The sequence below is a fragment of the Macaca nemestrina genome, chromosome 2, assembly GCF_043159975.1.
Source record: "Macaca nemestrina isolate mMacNem1 chromosome 2, mMacNem.hap1, whole genome shotgun sequence".
NCBI classification, from domain to species: domain Eukaryota; kingdom Metazoa; phylum Chordata; class Mammalia; order Primates; family Cercopithecidae; genus Macaca; species Macaca nemestrina.
Window position 1 is genome coordinate 79,795,545 of NC_092126.1, and position 19,951 is coordinate 79,815,495.

Consider the following 19,951-nt stretch of genomic DNA (forward strand, 5'->3'; position numbering starts at 1 on the left):
CTGAGAGGAAGGCTCTGAGATAGAGTGAAAGACCTGAATGAATCCAGACGAATGGCTCAGGAGTGAGCAAAAGGTAGAAATGATCATAAGAAGCCAGCCAGTAGAAAAAGAAATAGAGCCAGTGAGCCAAGAAAAGCACCCATGATCATCAATGTCCATCCTTAAGAAAAGCTGCCCCAGGTCTCAGAAACCCTTATTTACCCTTGAGGCGAGCTCTTCCATGGTTCCTCTTCTGACATTCCCATACACTTTTACATCTCACTATAATAACCCCCCTTTAAGTATCTTGAGTGGGTATCTGTACTTGAAGAAACAAATATCTAAATAGAAGTCAGTTAGAATTATAGACAGCTATCTAAATTTGGGTTATTTCTTGGAACAGTTTCAATGAATTGTGAAGAGGTTATCTTCTCTGTGTGACTCTCTGGAGTCTCGCTTTATAGCAAAAGGATGTATATCCAATCACATATCTCAACAATCCTGTGACAACAGAAATTCCAGAAAAGCAGCCTGAGAAGGGGGGCCAGAGACTTCCTAGGGCTTTAGGCCACAGATCTCAAACTGTTATGGTAGAATTCATTCTTCTGTCTTATAAAGAATCCCTTTACATGAAATATATCCAGGCATTCACGCTTTTTGTTCAGCAATTCAGTCTTTCTTTATACTCCTTTCCCTAATCAGGAAATCCTAAGTATCCCTAGAATTCAGTTGGAAAGCAATTAATCTCTCATTTTACACATGGAGTTTAAAAGATTTAAATACTGCTTTATGGGAACAAAATAGTGAGGCTTTATCTCCAAGACCATCTGTAATTCCTGGCTCTACTGTACTAATATTTAACATTCCTCTAAAAATGTATTATTTTATATTTGTTCTCCATGTATTTTTGTGAAAATTTCCATCACAGGTTTCAAAATACCCTAATATTGGAACACTAATTTGAAACAAATGTGTTGCATCATACCATTTTTTTACACAGTGCATTGAAAGTCTTTGCAAAAGCAGATTGGATTTGGCCATTAGCCCAAATACTGAACTTTAAAGAAATGTGCAATGTGTTTTGAGAAGTTCTAAGGTGAAAACTTGAAGCTGAATAATGATGAGGTCTCTGTTTGTATAACTAAAAGATGCCTTTGTAAAGACATAAAAAGACTAAAAAAGAGGAATTGATTATATAAGAAACTGGGTGATTTAAGTACAATAGTGTCTCCTAAATGCGACTTATTTAAATCTCAAAAGAATTGGTTTTACCACATAATTCAAACCACATTAACTGTAAAATTCTTGTATACTGGAAACAAGTAGCTATTGATCAGTAATAAGGCTAACAGTAGAGACTGTGACAAAGATGCCAGTTGCTTTCAGTATCCACTTTCCTCATCTTCTCTAGGAATACAACCCCAATTTTATTCTAAGAACCAATGTGCCCACTTAATCGACCACATTTTCAAATTCCCTTGCATCTACACATGGCTAAGTCCAAGCCAATAAGATGCAAGAAGTATTGTTTAAAGAAAGCTACCTCAGTTAGGAGATGCCCATTTTACTCTTCCCACTTCCTCCTTCTTGATGCCTGGAACTCATTGTAATGGCTAAAAAATTACAAACAAAACAAATTTACAGTGAGGTGATCTTGAAGGCTGAAATAACATAGTAAGATGTAGTTGCTGTAGTAGTTCTTGACTGTCTGCCACCAGACTTAATTTCCTTACCAAAGAAATATACTTTTTAAATTTCACTGCTATTTAGTGTTTCTTGGAATATAAAATTAAAACAAAACAAATCCTAACTTATCCAGTAGCCTAACCTATAAGGTATTCTTATAGGGCTATGACATGGAAGGTCAGAGGAGAAAGTAAATGGGATAAATATTTTTTAAATAAAATGTGCATCTGCTCATTTCCTGCCTGCACCTTCAGAAACTGCTTAAGAATACTCATCATTAGAATGAATAACAACAAAATGTTATAAAAATCCTATAAATCCTAGAAAAACTTGACTATGTAAAAAAAAGTGAAATTATATAACAGTTTAAAAGATTTATCTCATACTTATGTTAAGTATATAACATTTATGTTAAGTATATAATTTTAATTAATTATAAAATATAGATGAAGTCTATTTTCCCCCTGGAAATCTTTAAAAGAATTTGTAATTAGAATGTGTAGATATATAATTTTTTTCTAGATACAAATGTGAATATATATATACATTCTTCTGGATAGAAAGCAGTACACATATTGATTCCTTCTGGCAGAAGTAACAGCATGTAGATAGTCTTTTCAGAACTATATTCTCATAACTGTTACTATACATTTGAAAAAATAATCCTCATCAATCAATAAATTCTTTTCATTTTAAACATAAGTGTCACCTTATGGAGAACATTAAAAATATCATCTTCTTTTGCTTAACTATAGTAGACATTTGCATTAAAATAGGAGGATCTTTATTTCCTCAGAATTCATCTATGCCTGCTGGTTATTCCCCAGCTAAACTCATAATCCTGTTTGCAACATCATAATCATTTACCCAACAAACAATCATTGTGTCACTAACAAAGAATTATGACTCTAGGTAGGGTATAAACTACAGGCAGAGATGATCTCTGAGGAAATAAACATTGTTTTCATGCAAATATGGTTAGTAATAAATAACCAGGGGTGAAAATTATGATGAAACAGAATATCCTGCAAAAATGTATGTAAGGAGGCATAAATAGTATATACGTTTTTAAAATTTCTCCCATCTGAAAGAATGATGCACAAGGTGTTCATAAAATGCTGGTAAAATTTTAATATTTAAAAGAGCTTTGAATTTACACAGAATAGAAGAAAGCTATAAACAGATGAGACAACATTTCAGAAAGATTTTTAATAAATTAATTTATATATCTAGCTTTTAACATAAACACCGGCTTTTTACATCATTCAATCTAATTATCCATCTCACTGCAAGCATTCTCTACTTTTGATATTGAATGATTTTTGTGGGTCACTTATGTCAACCTGCACCTAAATTCACTTATTTATCCAACATTAGTTTGTCTATATATTCAAAGATTATAGCATAAGCTCACAAAAAGTGATGATAATAAGCATAGCAAAGCACTTTCCATTTGCAAAAGTGTTTTTGCATTCATGACTTCATTTGATTTTCACAACATTCCTTTGAGCTAAGGAAAGTCAGTGTCTTTTTCTCCATTTTATAATTAAGAAATACATTCATATTAGTGATTTTCCAGTTAGTAAGTAGTATAATCTGATAACGTGGATATACACCCTGTTTTTCTCACTATATATATCATCTTCCTTTGGGAAAATGTAGGGACTGACAGGGCTTCTAAACTGGATCCTGCAAGTTCACTTATTCAGTCATTCACCTACTAACGACCTCCCATTCTGAGCTAGGCATCTGATGGAGGTTGAGTTATGTGGCAGTCAACGTGAACAGGATAGATACTCTGCTGAAATGTATAATCGCCGGGCGTGGTGGCTCACGCCTGTAATCCCAGCACTTTGGGAGGCAGAGGCAGGTGGATCACCTGAGGTCGGGAGTTTGAGACCAGCCTGACCAACATGGAGACACCTCGTCTCTACTAAAAATACAAAATTAGCCCCGCATGGTGGTGCATGCCTGCAGCCCAGCTACTCAGGAGGCTGAGGCAGGAGAATCACTTCAACCCGGGAGATGGAGGTTGTGGTGAGCCGAGATCGCGCCACTGCACTCCAGCCTGGGCAACAAGAGCGAAACTCTGTCTCAAAAAAAAAAAAGTATAGTCTAGTTAAGAGGCATACCTTCCAAAATCACATTTGTATATTAATAATTATAAGTGTTATGAAGCAGAAAGCAGGATGCAATGAGAAAGAAGAAAGAAAAAAGGGACAAATGGAATTAATTTGGATAGAGATTAGATAAATTCTCTTTGAGAAGATACATTTTGAGACTTGAGATGAGAAATAGCATGTGCCAAAACAAGGATAAGATGAGCATTGCTCAAGATCTTTTCAAAAACTGAATAAAGGGACAGAGAGAATTGCTTTTTTCTGAATCGATATATTATTTAAAATAGCTGATAAGCCATTTCATAACATTTATTTTTTTCAAGAAATATTTTCTGTGCACCTCACATAAAATGCCCAGCATTAAGTGATCTTAAAGGTAGCAGACACCACTGGCCTGTGTTGTGTGACATACTCAGCATGCACTACATATGAATTACTTCAATGGATATAAAACATACTAAAACTATTTAAAAAAATGTAATGTTAATTTGTCTCCAGCATGTGCATGTCCAGAGCTGTAAAATTACAGAATTTCATATGACTATTACAGCACTAGACAAGTCTGGGTATAAACTACAAATTTCAACAAACATGTAAAATCAGGTGGTCATTTATCCAATAGTTGTTAAAGGCGCACTGTACTGACTCCACTATTAGTAATATGGCTGAGGTTCTTGTGGAATATCTATAACTCTCTCAGTTCCACAGTTTGAACCAGGCCTGTAGAAGCAATTTTAAGTATGAGCTTTAAAATGAGAGAACACATTGAAGCTGCTTCAGGCAAAGGCTCTAATTTTACTTAGTTTTTATTTCCTCATTAGACTAATGGCAATGGAATTAAAGAACTTTCTACATGTGTGGTTATTGGAAGCAAATAAAGGCAGAAGGGGGTCTGGTCTACGCTGCCACAGAGTACCCTCATGTTTAATTTCAATGTCATATTGGAAGTCAAATGACAATTTTTTTATCTCAGATTTGGCCAGAGATGTACTGATGATAATTAATTATCAGCTTAATATTTATTTCAAAATGCTGATATTGTAAAAGGTAGTAGCATCATATAAAATGATCTTCTGAGCTAGTTCAAAAAAGACTCAAGCTATGTCTGAATACACAAGAGAAAATAGTTGTGCTCCAATCCTTCCCTAACAAGAATAGGACAATACCACTTTCGTTTTATCTGAGAGAAGCACTAGTATAAATCACACCCAGAGGAACAATTTGTTTCTTCATCAGAAGGGAAAAGGAAGATGTCTTAGAGCAAAGGAAAAAGAGTCATGAAACATTAAACCTGAGCACATATGCTAAAATATGTATATATATTTTTTAAGTTAAAAGATGAACAGTAATCCTCATTTTAACTATAGATACTAAAATTCAGAAAGCCAGCAGTGTCAGGACAAGAGGCCAAAAGAGCTTTGGACACAAATGATGAAGATTCATTGGTGACTCACTGTTGTCTGTCTATGGGATTGTGACAGAGGACGTGTTAAGAGGGCAGTAAAAATTGCAGAGGAGTCACACTCTTTTAAACGATATGTCTTTTGCAACATTCTCTTCTGATAATATTCCTTGCTTTCTTGATTGCTTATTGTCCACGTTTGTTAATCAGTTTCAATAGAATGCAATTTTATATTAAAGGACATGGAAATGGCTATAGGTCTCTTCATCATAATTTTCTATCCTATCAGTAAATGATGTGTGTGAATTCAGTACAGTTTATCAATGACACGAAAAAGTATCAAAGGTAAATGTGTACTAAACAACCATCAGTCTTGTATAAGAAGTTACTACCCAGACTCACAGGGAAGACAAAAGAGTTTGAGTCTGGAGTCATGGCTACGTTGTTGCCAGAGCCTGGCCAACTTTCAGGGGTATTTTTCTGTTAAGTCAACAAACTCCATAAAGGGAAACTGCCCTAAAATGTCACAAAGTGATGACCACAAAATTATCATCCCATGTTTTCTTCTCTTTCTTAAGCCTTGAGTTATAAGATTATAAACTTTGGACTCCCACCAGTATCAAAATCTACAACTTCTCAACACCAGCAAAATAATTCCCCTTGTCTTCTTTCTTTTGACTATCCCAACAGTCCTTCAAACTGGCTGTATTGGGTTTTCCAGAGAAATAGAACAAATAAGATGTGTGTGTTTATACGTATCTATATCTATATATTTATATCTATCTATTTATCTATCTATCTATCTATCTATCTATCTATCTATCTATCTACCAATTGATCTATCTATAGGAAAAGAGAGATTTTCAAGAATTGCCTCATGCAATTGTGGGAATAGCAAGTCCAAAATCCACAGGGCTGGCCTGAAGGCTGGAGACCCAGGCAAGATATGATACTGCAGTTCAAGCCTGAAGTCAGTCTCCAGAAAGAATTCCCTCTACCTTGGAGGATCTCAACTATTTTATTTTTCTTAAGGCCTTTAAACTGATTGGACGAGGCCCACCCACCTTATGTAAACTAATTTGCTTTACTCAATGTCTACTTATTTAAATGTTAATCTAATCTAAAAAATACTCCCACAGAAACATCTAGAATATAGTTGACCCTTGAAAAACATAGGTTTGAACTGTGAGGGCCCACTTATACATGGACTTTCTTCTGCCTCTATCACTCCTGAGACACAAAACTCATATCCTCTTTTTTCTTCCCCTTCTCAGCCTGCTCAATATGAAGACAAGGGTGAAGATTTTATAATAATCCATTTCTATTTAATGAATATTAAATACATTTTCTCTTATGATTTTCTTGGTTATGTTTTCTTTTCTCTGACTTACTTTATTGTAAGAATACAGTATATAATACATGTAACATACAAAATATGTGTTAGTTGACTATTTATACTATAGGTAAGGCTTCCAGTCAACCATAGGCTATTAGTTACGTTTTGCGGGAGTAAAAAGTAATACACAGATATTTGGCTGTGCAAAGGGATGGTGTCCCAAGTCGCTGTGTTATTCATGAATCAATTATAAGGTCTGACAAAGTATCTGGTGTATTAGTCTGTTCTCACATTGCTAATAAAGACATATTCAAGACTGGGTAATTTATAAACGACAGAGGTTTAACTGACTCACAGTTCAGCATGGCAGGGGAGGCCTCAGGAAATCATGGTGAAAGGGGAAGTAAACACATTCTTCTTCACGTGGCAGCAGCAAAGAGAAGTTCTGAGCAAAAGGGGGGAAAGTCCCTTATAAAACCATCAGATCAGATGAGAACTCATTACCACGAGAACAGCAGCATAGGGGTAACTGCCCCATGATTCAATTACTTCCCACCAGGTCCCTGCCTGGACACCTGGAGATTATAGAAACTACAATTCAAGATGAGACCTGGGTGGGGACACAGTCAACCTATATCATTCAGGTATTGTAGACCAGTCACATTTTCACATAAAGCTAATCACTACATTGACCTTCTTAAAAAAAAAAAAAGAAAAAGAAAAAAAAAGATAAAAAAGATGCTTAGGGGTCTTTACTGTGTTTTGCTGGAGCAGAGTATGAAAAGTTTCACATCCATTTTATTTTTGGTCCTCTTTTTTTCTTTTATTGCAAACTTTTGAAGATACCAGAACTTCTATAAATATCAAAAACCAGAAAATAAACAGTGTAGTTATAGGTTCAATTGATGATACTGACTAGTGTGACTTGGCTGTCAAATGCACACTCTTGTCGATAACATAATTATTTAAAATATATTTGGACAATGAAATATTACTTTAAGTATAATCATGTTCTGCCCTATAGTAGGTTTTATAGACACAGTTATAACAGTTATTTCTTCAAATTCACCATATTTTACTAATATAATCTACGAAATAGATTAGTAGTTGACATATAATATATCATTGGAAGAATAAGCCCTTGAACTTATAATTTTACTTTTATTAGTTTGTAGCCTTGAAACTTCAGAGACATTAATAATCAAAATCTCCAGAACTTGGACAGGTAATCACTTGGTTACTTTTCTCAGTTGTTTGCTTTACTCTGGGTACCAAATGGAAAAAGTAATCAACAAATAATCATTAAGTACTCTTTGACCATGGTAGTGTAATGACATGTTGCTTGTTGAGAAAATCTTCCTCCTCATCATCTGTACTGCTCTCAGAAAGTGACAGCAAAGACTGAATTTCGGTATCTCTTCCAGAACAGCTGAAAATACATAACAAGATCAATACACAATATACAGAACCAGGTTTCAACTCTTCATTTATCTTCTGATCAATACTACATATGTTGGAGTTGCTGGAGGCAAGCAGATGTGAGGGGGCTGTATCAGACTGGGACCACAATTTTCAGTGTGCCCAATATAGCAAGCCTCCTTTTAATGAGAAATTCTCATCATTCTCCCTCTCCCAAGAAATAAAGCCACAGTGGAAGGAAGGAGAGAGTTTATGGTCTCTGATTGTGTCTTTGTTGATGATTCAGAGGCACTTTAGAAACCTGCAGAGCCTCAGGGTCATCATTAAGAACATTCATCATCACATTGGCTGTTTAAAAGAATCAGGGTGAATAGACTGCCAGATAAATCACCTCTTTTGTGTACTATGAATTAGGACTATGTAGATAGCCAGTCAAGATATGCCAAAGCAAAAATTAATGACAGCATTTGTTTGTTATTTTATTTTGTTGCATTTTATTGGTGGCAGCAGGGGGCACTGATGGAAGCTGTAACACCTGAGTATCTAAGGTTTGGGAACAAAGGTAGGGTGGGGAGCAGATAAAAGTGTACACAATTAGGATTTTTTTGTCCTAAATAATCTAGATTCTCAACCTATATATGCTGCTAAATAATATAAAATACTTCACTCTGTGATGGATATAACTGTTCATTGGATTACTTTTTACACTCAGCACATGCTAAATGAGCAGCTTATAAACCACGGTCTGTGGAACAATGAAAATCTCATTGTGATTACAATTTTCACTGGTCCAAGAAAAAAGAGCTAGTGACTGTTTCATGAGGTTTTTAATTTTAAAGAAATGTGCTTTAGATGACTTCATGTCCTTTGTAGGGACATGGATGAAGCTGGAAACTATCATTCTCAGCAAACTACTGCAACAACAGAAAACCAAACACTGCATGTTCTCACTCATAGGTGTGAACTGAACAATGGGAACACTTGGACACAGGAAGGGGAACATCACACACCGGGGCATGTTGTGGGGTGGGGGCAAGCTGGATGGATAGCATTAGGGGATATACCTAATGTAAATGATGAGTTAATGGGTGCAGCACACCAACATGGCACATGTATACATATGTAACAAACCTGCACGTTGTGCACATGTACCCTAGAACTTAAAGTACAATAAAAAAGAAAAAAAAATTTTTAAAAATCAAAAACAAAAACAAAAAAGAAATGTGCTTTATTCTGTTAGTAAGGTCCCCTTATATTTTTAGTATTGAATGTCATTTGTTTTATAAGTGATGAGAATACTTGTAGGTTTAGTTTGTTTTTAATGATTTATCTAAGGGAAGAAAATATCAATCTTATATTGATCCTTTAAAAAATATATAAATGATAATAGAAATGCAAAAATCCAGGCTCAGTGCGGTGGCCTGAGTGGTCCCAGCTATTTAAGTGGCTGAAGCAGGAGGATAGTCTGAACCCAGGAGTTTGAAACCTACCTAGGCAACATGTTGAGACCCTGTCTTAAAAAAAATGTTTTAGAAGAGAAAGAAATGCAAAAACCAAGAAAAATAGCTCAATGATTTCCTCCTCCAGAAAGAATAAGAAACCCTTGATTCCCTTTTTACTACAATTTCAGATTTCAATTAAATTTCAATCAAATAAATTTACAATACAAATAACTTATTTTATGCTTGTTTTAGTCTTTCTAAAAGAAATCCTGCTCCTTTTTCAAGGAATTGCAGTGTCAATAATAGACTGAAACAATAGACTACTGTTTTGAAACATTTACTAGTGTAACGTACATTCCTTATAAGCCGATCCAACCATCCCTAAAGTCCCTAAATGTATTTTATGTGAGGAAAGAATGATATGATACAAATTAAAATGTTATTGTTAATTATCTAGATTTGATTTCAAGAAAGAAACTTACTATTTGATTCTAAAAACCTTATTCACATTGGGTAGGATTCTATTAATACAAAGTTTTGAAATGTATTAGGTTAATTAATTCAAGTAAGGCAATTGTTTTTCAATATAATAAGAAATGCTGAAGGATTATTATATTCCAAATATCTTTTCATTTTTATGATACATATTGTGCAGTAGAGAACGATCTCTTCACATTAAAGTGACAACTTTATAAGCCTTTTACTAAATCTTGATAATAGATCAGCAAAGAACCCAAACATTCTATAAAGAATGGTCATATAAAGTACACACACGAGGACAGTCTTTCTATATATAATAAAGATAAATAGTTGGAACTTGTCAAAATTTTACTACATACTATATTAATATATAAACTGCAGGCTTAACTTACCTCAATTCCTCAACTCCACAGGGACCCCTCACATGTGAGGTCTTAAGGAAATCTGTGGAAGTCTGACTTATATTCAGTAATTGGCTGCTGAAATCTGGGAACTCTTCTGAGGTTAAGCTATAAAGCTTTTCTGAAGTATCTGAAACATTTTATTTCATGCATTGTCAAAACATAAATTCAAGAAACAAATATACAGCATACGGGGCTGTATGTTTACACGGAGTAAATTACAGGCAATAAAAAGAGGGTCAGCATAGATTTTTAATTATTCCTCAATTTTCTGATGTTTGTGGGATAAGTTTAATTTGAAATTCCAAATTGGGGCATGGGTAGCAAGTCATTTTTATCATATTGATTTTAAAATACACATTACATTTACAACTGTGTCAAATGTCCTGATACCTCATAAAATTAAAAAAAAAAAAGTGACCCCCTAGAATATTTTGCAACTCGTCAACCTGTTGGACATTATATTATCTTTTTTCTTATAAGAAATAAAAGCTTTACTCCCACACAGTCTAAGGGAAAGATTAGCCATGGCAAAGTTGCTCTTTCTTTTTGGACTTCCTTCCTTTGTGTGAGTAGATAATAACTGTTCATATTTGAAAGCAGAGAAGCCTTAAATTTTTCTTTTCATGAAGCTGGCTTATGATTTAGCCTAGCTAAGGACAAATACTGCAAGTTAAATAAACAAAATCTTTGGGCAAATATATCTTCATATAAACCACCAAAAATTCAAGTATGTAACTAAATATCATTGTATATTAGAAGGGCTATAATGCTTTCTTTTTCACTGCTGAAATTGTAATGAGCCATCTAACTTATACATAAAGTTATACTATGATGACTATTAAAACTGTCAAAATTACTGGTTGCTATTCTTCCCTTCCTTTTTTTCTTTTTTCTTTCTATTTATTTATTTATTTATTTATTTTTGAGACGGAATTTCACTCTTGTTGCCCAGACTGGAGTGCAATGGCGTGATCCTGGCTCACCGCAACCTCCGCTTCTCAGGTTCAAACGATTCTCCTGCCTCAGCCTCCCAAGTAGCTGGGATTACAGGCATGTGCCACCACAGCCAGCTAATTTTGTATTTTTAGTAGAGACAGGGTTTCTCCATGTTAGTAAGGTGGCTCTTGAACTCCTGACCTCATGATCCGCCCACCTCCGCCTCTCAAAGCCCTTTACTTTTATGAGAGGATAAATAAACATCCTCCTGGTCACAAGAACCAAACATCAACACACATGTGTTCTACAGTGGACTTTTTTTTTTTTTTGGTGATTAGTATCAACTTGACATTTTTGAGCAAATAGAGATTTCCCTACTGAAAGTAAATCAGATTATTCCCTCTGAAAAACAGACCTCAATGAATTTACACATGGAAGTGTCCCTAAAATTGTTTAGCCCAGTGACTTTGAAATCATGATGTATGGGTACATTCAATAAGCTTAGGATTTGGTTCCTGCTCTCACCATATCCTCAACAATCAGGACTTTACCTGATCTAAATTTAGTGGTTCTATATAAGATTAATTTTGAAAAAGACAGAAGATTTTTTAGTTAAAAATTTTTAAACCTCCTAATTACTTCCATCTTCACTTAAAGATCAGGGAATTGGGGGCCCATGGAGAACTGATAACTTGCTGAAAGTTACACGGCCATATAGTGGAAGGGCTGAAACTAGAACTGATCTCTGGCAGCTCACCAATATTGTAAATCACTCTGTTCCAGAATCTAATTCTTTAGCTTTAAGCTATTATCTTCTCTCCTATTTTTCCATAAGGTAAAAGAAGACCCAAGGCACCTTTACATGCCCTAACGAAAGGAAATGCTCCCACAAGAAAGCAGTAAATTCAGGATTTGGAATTGGTAGAATTATAGAACTAAAACCCAGTAGTAATGCTTTGATCTAAAGAATACCACCAGGTAAGATATCCAAATTCTTACGACTCATTTGAGCTAATTGAATGAACATAAAGCTAATTCAAATTGTGCAAATAGAATGAGTCTATTTTTCTAGAACTATTTATTCTCAAAATTATATTTCAGAATACCTGTAAAGTTAACAGGAACAAAGGTAATACCACTTGATTTTAGGTAACAGAAAATGAAGGCAGAGAAAAATAAAACTACTCATAACAACCCCATTGTAGTTTAGTGTTAAACGCAAAAGTTCAATTCTACAAAAATCTGTCACCTGATTTTTCTAATACAGGACCTGATAAGACAGGATTAACATTTGTATTAAAAAATTTACAACTGGCAAGTCAGTTGTTGAGAAATGAATTATAGTTAAACCTTTTTTATCCCTGGAGTAAGAGTACCTTCTCTGATCATGGAGGAATCTCTTTAAAAACAATAATAAACAATTAGACTAAGGAAAAAAAATGGTTAAAATATAGAGTTCTAAGGTACATTTCTAAAACCGAAGTCATTTAAAACACATGCATAAAACTAACTATATTCCATAGAGAAATAAGCACTTATTTAAATAAATGAAAGAAAACACTAAAGAAAGAAATATAAGAACTTCAAAGAATGAGAACCAATCAGAGAGGCTATTTCCCAGCAAGGAAAAACAACAACTCTAAAGGACTATCTAGAATAGCTACATATCTACATCCTAATATTAAAGACAGTGTGACATCCACTTTGTAACCTGTGAGCCCTATTCCTAACACCGCAGCCTCCTTATTTTTCATTCTTTCCATCTCCTCTCCCCTCTGCACTATGTCTTGCTTATTTCTCCTTTTCCTATTCTCTCATGCTTGCATTCCTTTACCTTCACTCTGCCCACACCCTCCCCTTCTTAAGTGGTGATATGGTTTGGATTTGTGTTCCCACCCAAATCTCATGTCCAATTGTAAACCCTAATGTTGGAAGAAGGGTCTGATGAATGTTGACATTATCATGGGAGAAGATTTCCCCCTTGCTGTTCTTGTAATAGAGAGTTCTCATGAAACCTGGTTGTTTAAAAGTGTGTAGCACCTCTCACCCACCCCTTCCTCCTGCTCCGGCCATGTGAAGATGTACCTGCTTCTCCTTCTGCCAAGATTATAAGTTTCCTGAGACCTCCTCAGCCATGCTTCCTGTACACCCTGCAATTAAACCTCTTATTTAAATATATAAATTACCCAATCTCAGGTATTTCCAATGGCAGTGTGAGAATTGACTATTACAAGTGATCACAAAATTGATTTGAAGTAAAGGTTTCAAATTATTTATGTGGCATTGTTATACTGTGGCAAGACAAAGAAATGTGGGGGTAGCTTTGCTTGGGGTTGTGCCTTGCCTCTGCTATACATCCAGGGGAGACCATGAGCAATTACTGCATTGCCCAGAGCCTCAGTTATTGAATATGAAGAAAGGAAATTAAAAGTAGCATCTGCCCCATCTACTTTACCAAATAGCTGTTAAGATCGAATGGAGCAACATCACATATAAAAGCAACCAGTAATTATTATTACTGATTAAATGGTGTCATATTCCTTTTATTAACTTTTAAATAGTTTTCACTTCTATGTGCACCCAATTTGTTTTCAGAAATTTAAAGACACACTAAAGCAAAAAGACTGTCATTCTATCTCTTTGTAATTTGGCTGCCTTTTCGAGGGTTATCTAGTTAATTTGTGAACAATAAATCCTGACTAGATTAGCACTTTTACAGTTTAATACATTACTTAATGGTCAACCTATGAACAGAGGCTCCAGTTACTCAGAAAGCCACTGCCTCATTGTTTTATTTCACTGACAGTCTGGCCTATGGTCTAGTATCTGGTATATTTTTATTATTTCTTATATAAGAAAAAGTGCTTTCATCTGTTTAATTACTTGCTCAGTTAATTACCTGTGAAATCATACAAACACAAGATTGTTGTGGGAACTTAAGGACTACAAAGATTCTTAAACCACAAATAAGATTGAGCTTGAAACAAATAAATCGTTTTTAACTATTGAAGAAGTAAAGGCTTTAAAGTGCATTATCCCTAATACTTTTTCACAATGCATATTTCCTAAATTTCTTCAGGCTGCAGTAACATCCAGAAACTGACAAAGTGTCTTTATAAGTAAGTTATACCGATATGTTAAGTTCATTAAGGAAGTGGTTATAATGTTTATATAAAACTATTTGTGAAAGGAATAATAAGTGGCATGAACTACAACTAACTATACTCCTCAAAGCAGTACAGATGATAACTAGTTTTAGAATGGAAACAGCTTTTAGAGTTTATTAAAAATTGGGTTTACCAAGGACATCGTACCTTACAGTACGTAGGAAGTGATACAGAAGTGGGGCAGGGAAGTGCTGGGTAGAGAAAGGCAGGTTCCTGGCTAAGGCTCTACACCACAGACTGAGGTGAGGACAGGCACTCCTGCTTTTGTGCACAAATGTTGCATTTTCCAAGACCACCCTGGCCTACCACACCCCCATCCTGGGCCTATGAAAACCTGAGATGCTAGCAGGCAGACACACAAGTGGCCAGAGGCTGAGAGGAGCACATCAGCGGAAGAAGACACAAGTGGCTGGACGGCAAGAGGACGTCAAGAGGTCACGCTGGCAAAAGAGCACACTGACAGACTCTGGCACACTGGCAGCCCATCAACCAGCAGGTTGAGGCGGAGTTTGGCTAGGGTAGTCAGAGGAGAGCTGGGGCTGCCAAGCAGCCCAACTCTAGGGGAAAACCATCTCCCTTCTCGCTTCCCCATCAGTGGAGAGCTACTTCCACTCAATGAAACTTTGCACTCATTCTCCAAGACCACAGGTGATCCAATTCTTCCGGTACACCAAGGCAAGAACCTGGGCTACAGAAAGTCCTCCATCCTTGTGACAATCTAGAGGGTCTAATTGAGCTGGTTAACACAAGCCACCTACAGAGGGCAAACTAAAACATCACCCTGTAACACATGCCCACTGGGGCTTCAAGAGCTGTAAACATTCACCCCTAGACACTGCCGTAAGATTGGAGCCCCACAGTCTGCCTATCAGTATGCTCCCCTAGAGGTTAGAGCAGTGGGGCACTGAAGAAGCAAGCCACATCCTCATTGCATACCCTGCAAGGGGGACTAGGGACCCTTTCCCATTTCAAATGGAAGCTCTGCTAGGATCCTGGGAGACGAGTGTGAATAAATGTGAAACTGTCGGGTCTGCCTCTCTTCCAAAACCCTCCCACTTCTCTCTCTTTCCTGCGGGTAAGAGACTCTATTTCCCTTCAAAACTCTGCCCTTAAGGATATGAACAGACAATTCTCAAAAGAAGACATACTTACAGCCAACAGACACATGAAAAAATGCTCATCATCACTTGCCATCAGAGAAATGCAAATCTAAACCACAATGAGATACCATCTCACACCAGTTAGAATGGCAATCATTAAAAAGTCAGGAAACAACAGGTGCTGGAGAGGATGAGGAGAAATAGGAACACTTTTACACTGTTGGTAGGACTGTAAACTAGTTCAACCATTGTGGAAAACAGTGTGGTGATTCCTCAAGGATCTAAAACTAGAAATACCATTTGACCCAGTCATCCCATTACTGGGTATATACCCAAAGGATTATAAATCATACCACTATAAAGACACATGCACATGTATGTTTATTGCAGCACTATTCACAATAGCAAAGACTTGGAATCAATCCAAATGTCCATCAGTGACAGACTGGATTAAGAAAATGTGGCACATATACACCATGGAATAGTATGCAGCCATAAAAAAGGATGAGTTCATGTCCTTGGTAGGGACATGGATGCAACTGGAAACCATCATTCTCAGCAAACGATTGCAAGAACAGAAAACCAAACACTGCATGTTCTCACTCATAGGTGGGAACTGGACAATGAGATCACTTGGACACAGGAAGGGGAACACCACACACCGGGTCCTATTGTGGGGAGGGGGGAGGGGGGAGGGATAGCATTAGGAGATATACCTAATGTAAATGACGAGTTAATGGGTGGAGCACACCAACATGGCACATGTATACATATATAACAAACCTGCACATTGTGCACATGTACCCTAGAACATAAAGTATAATAATAAAAATAAATAAATAAAAATAAAACAAACAAACAAAACTCTGCCCTTACCAGTCAGTCAAAATCCCCAGACTTCGTCTCTTTTCTCTCTCACACAGTTTGAAATGGCTCTTACCTCTTTCTTTATAATGTTCAGAGTTTTGCTACAGACTATGGCAATGTTACTAAGTAAAATGAGCATTAGGTTCAGCTGCCAAAGGTGCAAATCACATCAATTTTCCTAGAGGTGCCATGTATGCCTCCACCTTAATGGCTGCAGGCACACACAGCTCGGAGCACCTCTCCTTACCCTCTCCCCTCGCAGCTTGGGTGCGTAGGCCTGCCCACAGCAGGCAAAGACCAAGCCCAACAGCCACGAGTGGGTGCAGGACAAAGCTGGGACAACCGTAGACGCGACCCCACGGGGTCAACAGATAGGTGCTTCTCACCCACCTTGATGATGGAACCTTTCCCTGGCCAAGGAATTCAACCTGGTCTGAAATGGGGGAAAGATATAAGGATTACAGGAGTCCAGTTGCACTAAGCGAGGGGTTCTTCCCCCAGGATATTCCCCTTTTTCCTTTTAAACAGCTTTTCTTTTTTTTTTCTTTTTCCTTTTCTAAGTGAGAGGGCTCCCCCACCAACTCTCTTTCTGACAGGAAGGTTAATGGAGTAATGGCCCCTGCTGGCTGATAACTGCAAATTCAACAGGGCACATTTGAGACATTCTAAAGAGATATAAACAGTCTCTAAAATAACTTTTCAGTCCCAAACTAGACCCCAAATTTCAGGCTGAGGCCCTAGAAAGAAAACCAAGTCTGAGGGATTCAAAGCCAGGCAACAGGCATGATGTAAATGGGCAGGACCGATTCCTGTCAACTAAACCCCCCACCTCACAGAAAGAGGCCACGCTTCATGGCATAAACAGGCTCAGGAAACTCAAGGTTTGTCGACAGCAGGGAGAAATGGGGACATAGATGAGGGCGGTTAATTCCCATTCTCCAGGTTTTCCTTGATTTGTGCATACACACTGCATCAGTACCCATGGCCGGCACCTGCCAAGGTCACCGGGGCTCAGGGATAAGCGGTGAAAAGTGAAAGAAGAATGCTCGCTTTCTGAGTCTTTGCTGAAAGAGGAAAGGAAATGAGGGACGCCTCTATTCACTGTCTTTCAGAATTGTCAACCAGTTCTTTTCACCACCCCCAGCTAATACTCCTCTGGAGTGTATTCTGAACCACTGGCACTGCTTTGAGCCTCAGAATCTGGAGGAAAAGTGCCTCCTAGCCCTCTGCAAAAAGGTTTGGCCAAATTATGATTTACAGGAAAGGCTGGCTTGGCCTCAGGAAGGAAACATTCATTTCAATACCATCTGGCAATTGGAACTTTTCTGTAGACATGAGGACAGATGATCTGAGGCCTCATATGTGTAGGCTCTCTATACCTTGCAAGGCAATCCAGACCTTTGCTCACAGTGTAGGACTGCCCTCCTGTTTGCCATCTCAGGGAAGGTCAAAAGAGGCGAGCCCAGGTAATTAAAGATATGAGTTCCAGGGGCATCCCCAGCAGAGGATCCAGTTGCCTCCAGCACTGTTCCTCGGGGTCCACCCGGACCACCCTATGCAGCTTCGGCTTCTCACTTGGCCCCTCCTAAAAATCTTTGCTCTAGACAAACCCCAGTCTCACTCTTAACCCTCCAACAAATGCCCAGTAAATTTGGGCCCAGTAAGGTCCAGGTCCCCTCCTCCCTACAGGACTTAAAGCAAATTCAGAGGGATCTTGGTGAGTTTTCAGATTACCCTGATAGATAAATAGAGGCTTTCTGGAATTACACCCAAATATTTGAACTCTCCTGGAGAGACATTATGTTACTTTTGAATCAAACCCCGAGGGACACGGAGAAGCAGGCTGCTCTGTCAGTAGCACAGAGATTTGGGGATGAGCTTTTTTCCATATATAGCGTCAGAGAAGGGGGTGAATATTATCCAACTGAAAGAGAAGCAATACCAGTAAATAACCCTAAATGGGATCCTAATGACGAGATGGAAGACTGGAAAAGGAGACACTTTCAGGTGTGCATAATGGAGGAATTATGTAGGACTAAGACCAAGCCTTTCAATTATATTAACTTGTCTATGATTGACTAAGGATTTGATGAAAATCCCACTGCCTTCCTGGAAAGGCTAAGAGCGGCCTTGATAAAGTACACCTCTAGCTCCTGATTCAGTCGAGAACAGCTAATCCTAAAGGATAAAGGTATTACCCAGGTAGCTCTTGACATCAGGAGGAAGTTGCAAAAATGGGCCCTGGGACCAGATAGTATATTAATGGACCTCCTGAAAATGGTCACCTCGGTCTTTTATAATAGAGACAGCGAGTCCCAGAAAAGTGAGAGGAGATGCAGGAAAGAGGCAAAAGCTTTGATGACCACCATGTAAGCCCACAAACCCGAAAATGCCCAGGGTGCACCTGTTAATTTCTAAAAGACATGACAAGTACAGTTATTTCTCTTCTAAAATTTAATTGTTCTCATACAAGGTTTAATTTCTTTCACCAGGCTGAAACAGTTCGGGGTAGAATGTTGCTGTTAGTATATTTCACTTCTTATCTCTGTAATCTTTGGCACTAAATTATTTCCTTGTATAATACACATGTTTAACCCATGCACACTTAACCTTATAAAACCTTTTTTTTTTTTACTCTCAAGCCTAGAAACCATCAAAATCCAAATGGTCAACTGCAGCCTCAGAAGATGACTCCGGTTCTCTAAGAACACTTAGACAGACCTCTAGGAGGAGTCTGACTGCCATTTTCCCCAGAACAATGCCCCCTGTCAGCAGGAAGAAGCTAAGACCAGTCATCATCCATATTCTAACTAAGGGCAATTAGATGTACCTCTTCAGAGGGCGGAATGATACGGGAGGGATCAAGCAGTGCTGGGTAGAGAAAGGCAGGTCTCTGGCTAGGGTTCCACCCCCTTGGACCTAGGTGAGGACAGGTGCTCCTGCTTTCATGCCCAAATGCTGCATTTTCCGAGACCACTCTGGCCCACCACGCTCCACTTCTGGGCCTATAAACCCGAGACCTGAGTGGGCAGACATACAGGCAGCCAGATGTGGAGACGAGCATATTAGCAGGAAAAAACACAAGTGGCTGGATGGCAAGAGGATGTTGAGGCAGCACGCTGGCAAAAGAGCACATGAACAGAAACCAGCACACCAGCAGGCCACTCACCAGCAGGATGGGGTGGAGTTTGGCCAGAGTAGTTGGAGGAGAGCTGGGGCTGTTGAGTGGCCCAACTCCAGGGGAAGACCCTCTCCCTTCTGGCTTCCCCAGTGGTGGAGAGCTACTTCCATTCAATAAAACTGTGCACTCATTCTCTAAGACCACGTGTGATCCAATTCTTCTGGTATACCAAGGCAAGAACCTGGGATACAGAAAGCCCTCCTTCCTTGCAACAACGTAGAGGGTCTAATTGAGCAGGTTAACACAAGCCACCTATAGATGACAAACCAAAAGGGCACCCTGTAACACACACCCACTGGGGCCTTAGCAGCTGTAAACATTCACCCCTAGACACTCTCGGGGAGTCGGAGCCCCATAGCCTGCCTGTCTGCATGCTCCCTAGCGGTTTGAGCAGTGGGGCACTGAAGAAGTGAGCCACACCCCCATCGTATG

The 19,951-nt window shown here is 38.0% G+C and overlaps 1 protein-coding gene across 8 annotated transcripts in view; it reads right to left on the reverse strand.

Annotated features, from left to right (window-relative positions):
- Nucleotides 1–7,664: 7,664 nt before the first annotated feature.
- Nucleotides 7,665–19,951, reverse strand: part of LOC105466210 (zinc finger B-box domain containing) — a 141,380-nt gene continuing 129,093 nt past the window's right edge. For all 8 annotated transcript variants that reach the window (XM_071091200.1, XM_011715247.2, XM_011715253.2 and 5 more), the window contains 2 exons: nt 10,257–10,395; nt 7,665–7,952 (listed from right to left, as the gene is read on the reverse strand). In XM_071091200.1, the coding sequence (XP_070947301.1) occupies nt 7,826–7,952; nt 10,257–10,395 (266 nt within the window). In that variant the 3' untranslated portion in view covers nt 7,665–7,825. The remainder of the gene's footprint in view (nt 7,953–10,256; nt 10,396–19,951) is intronic.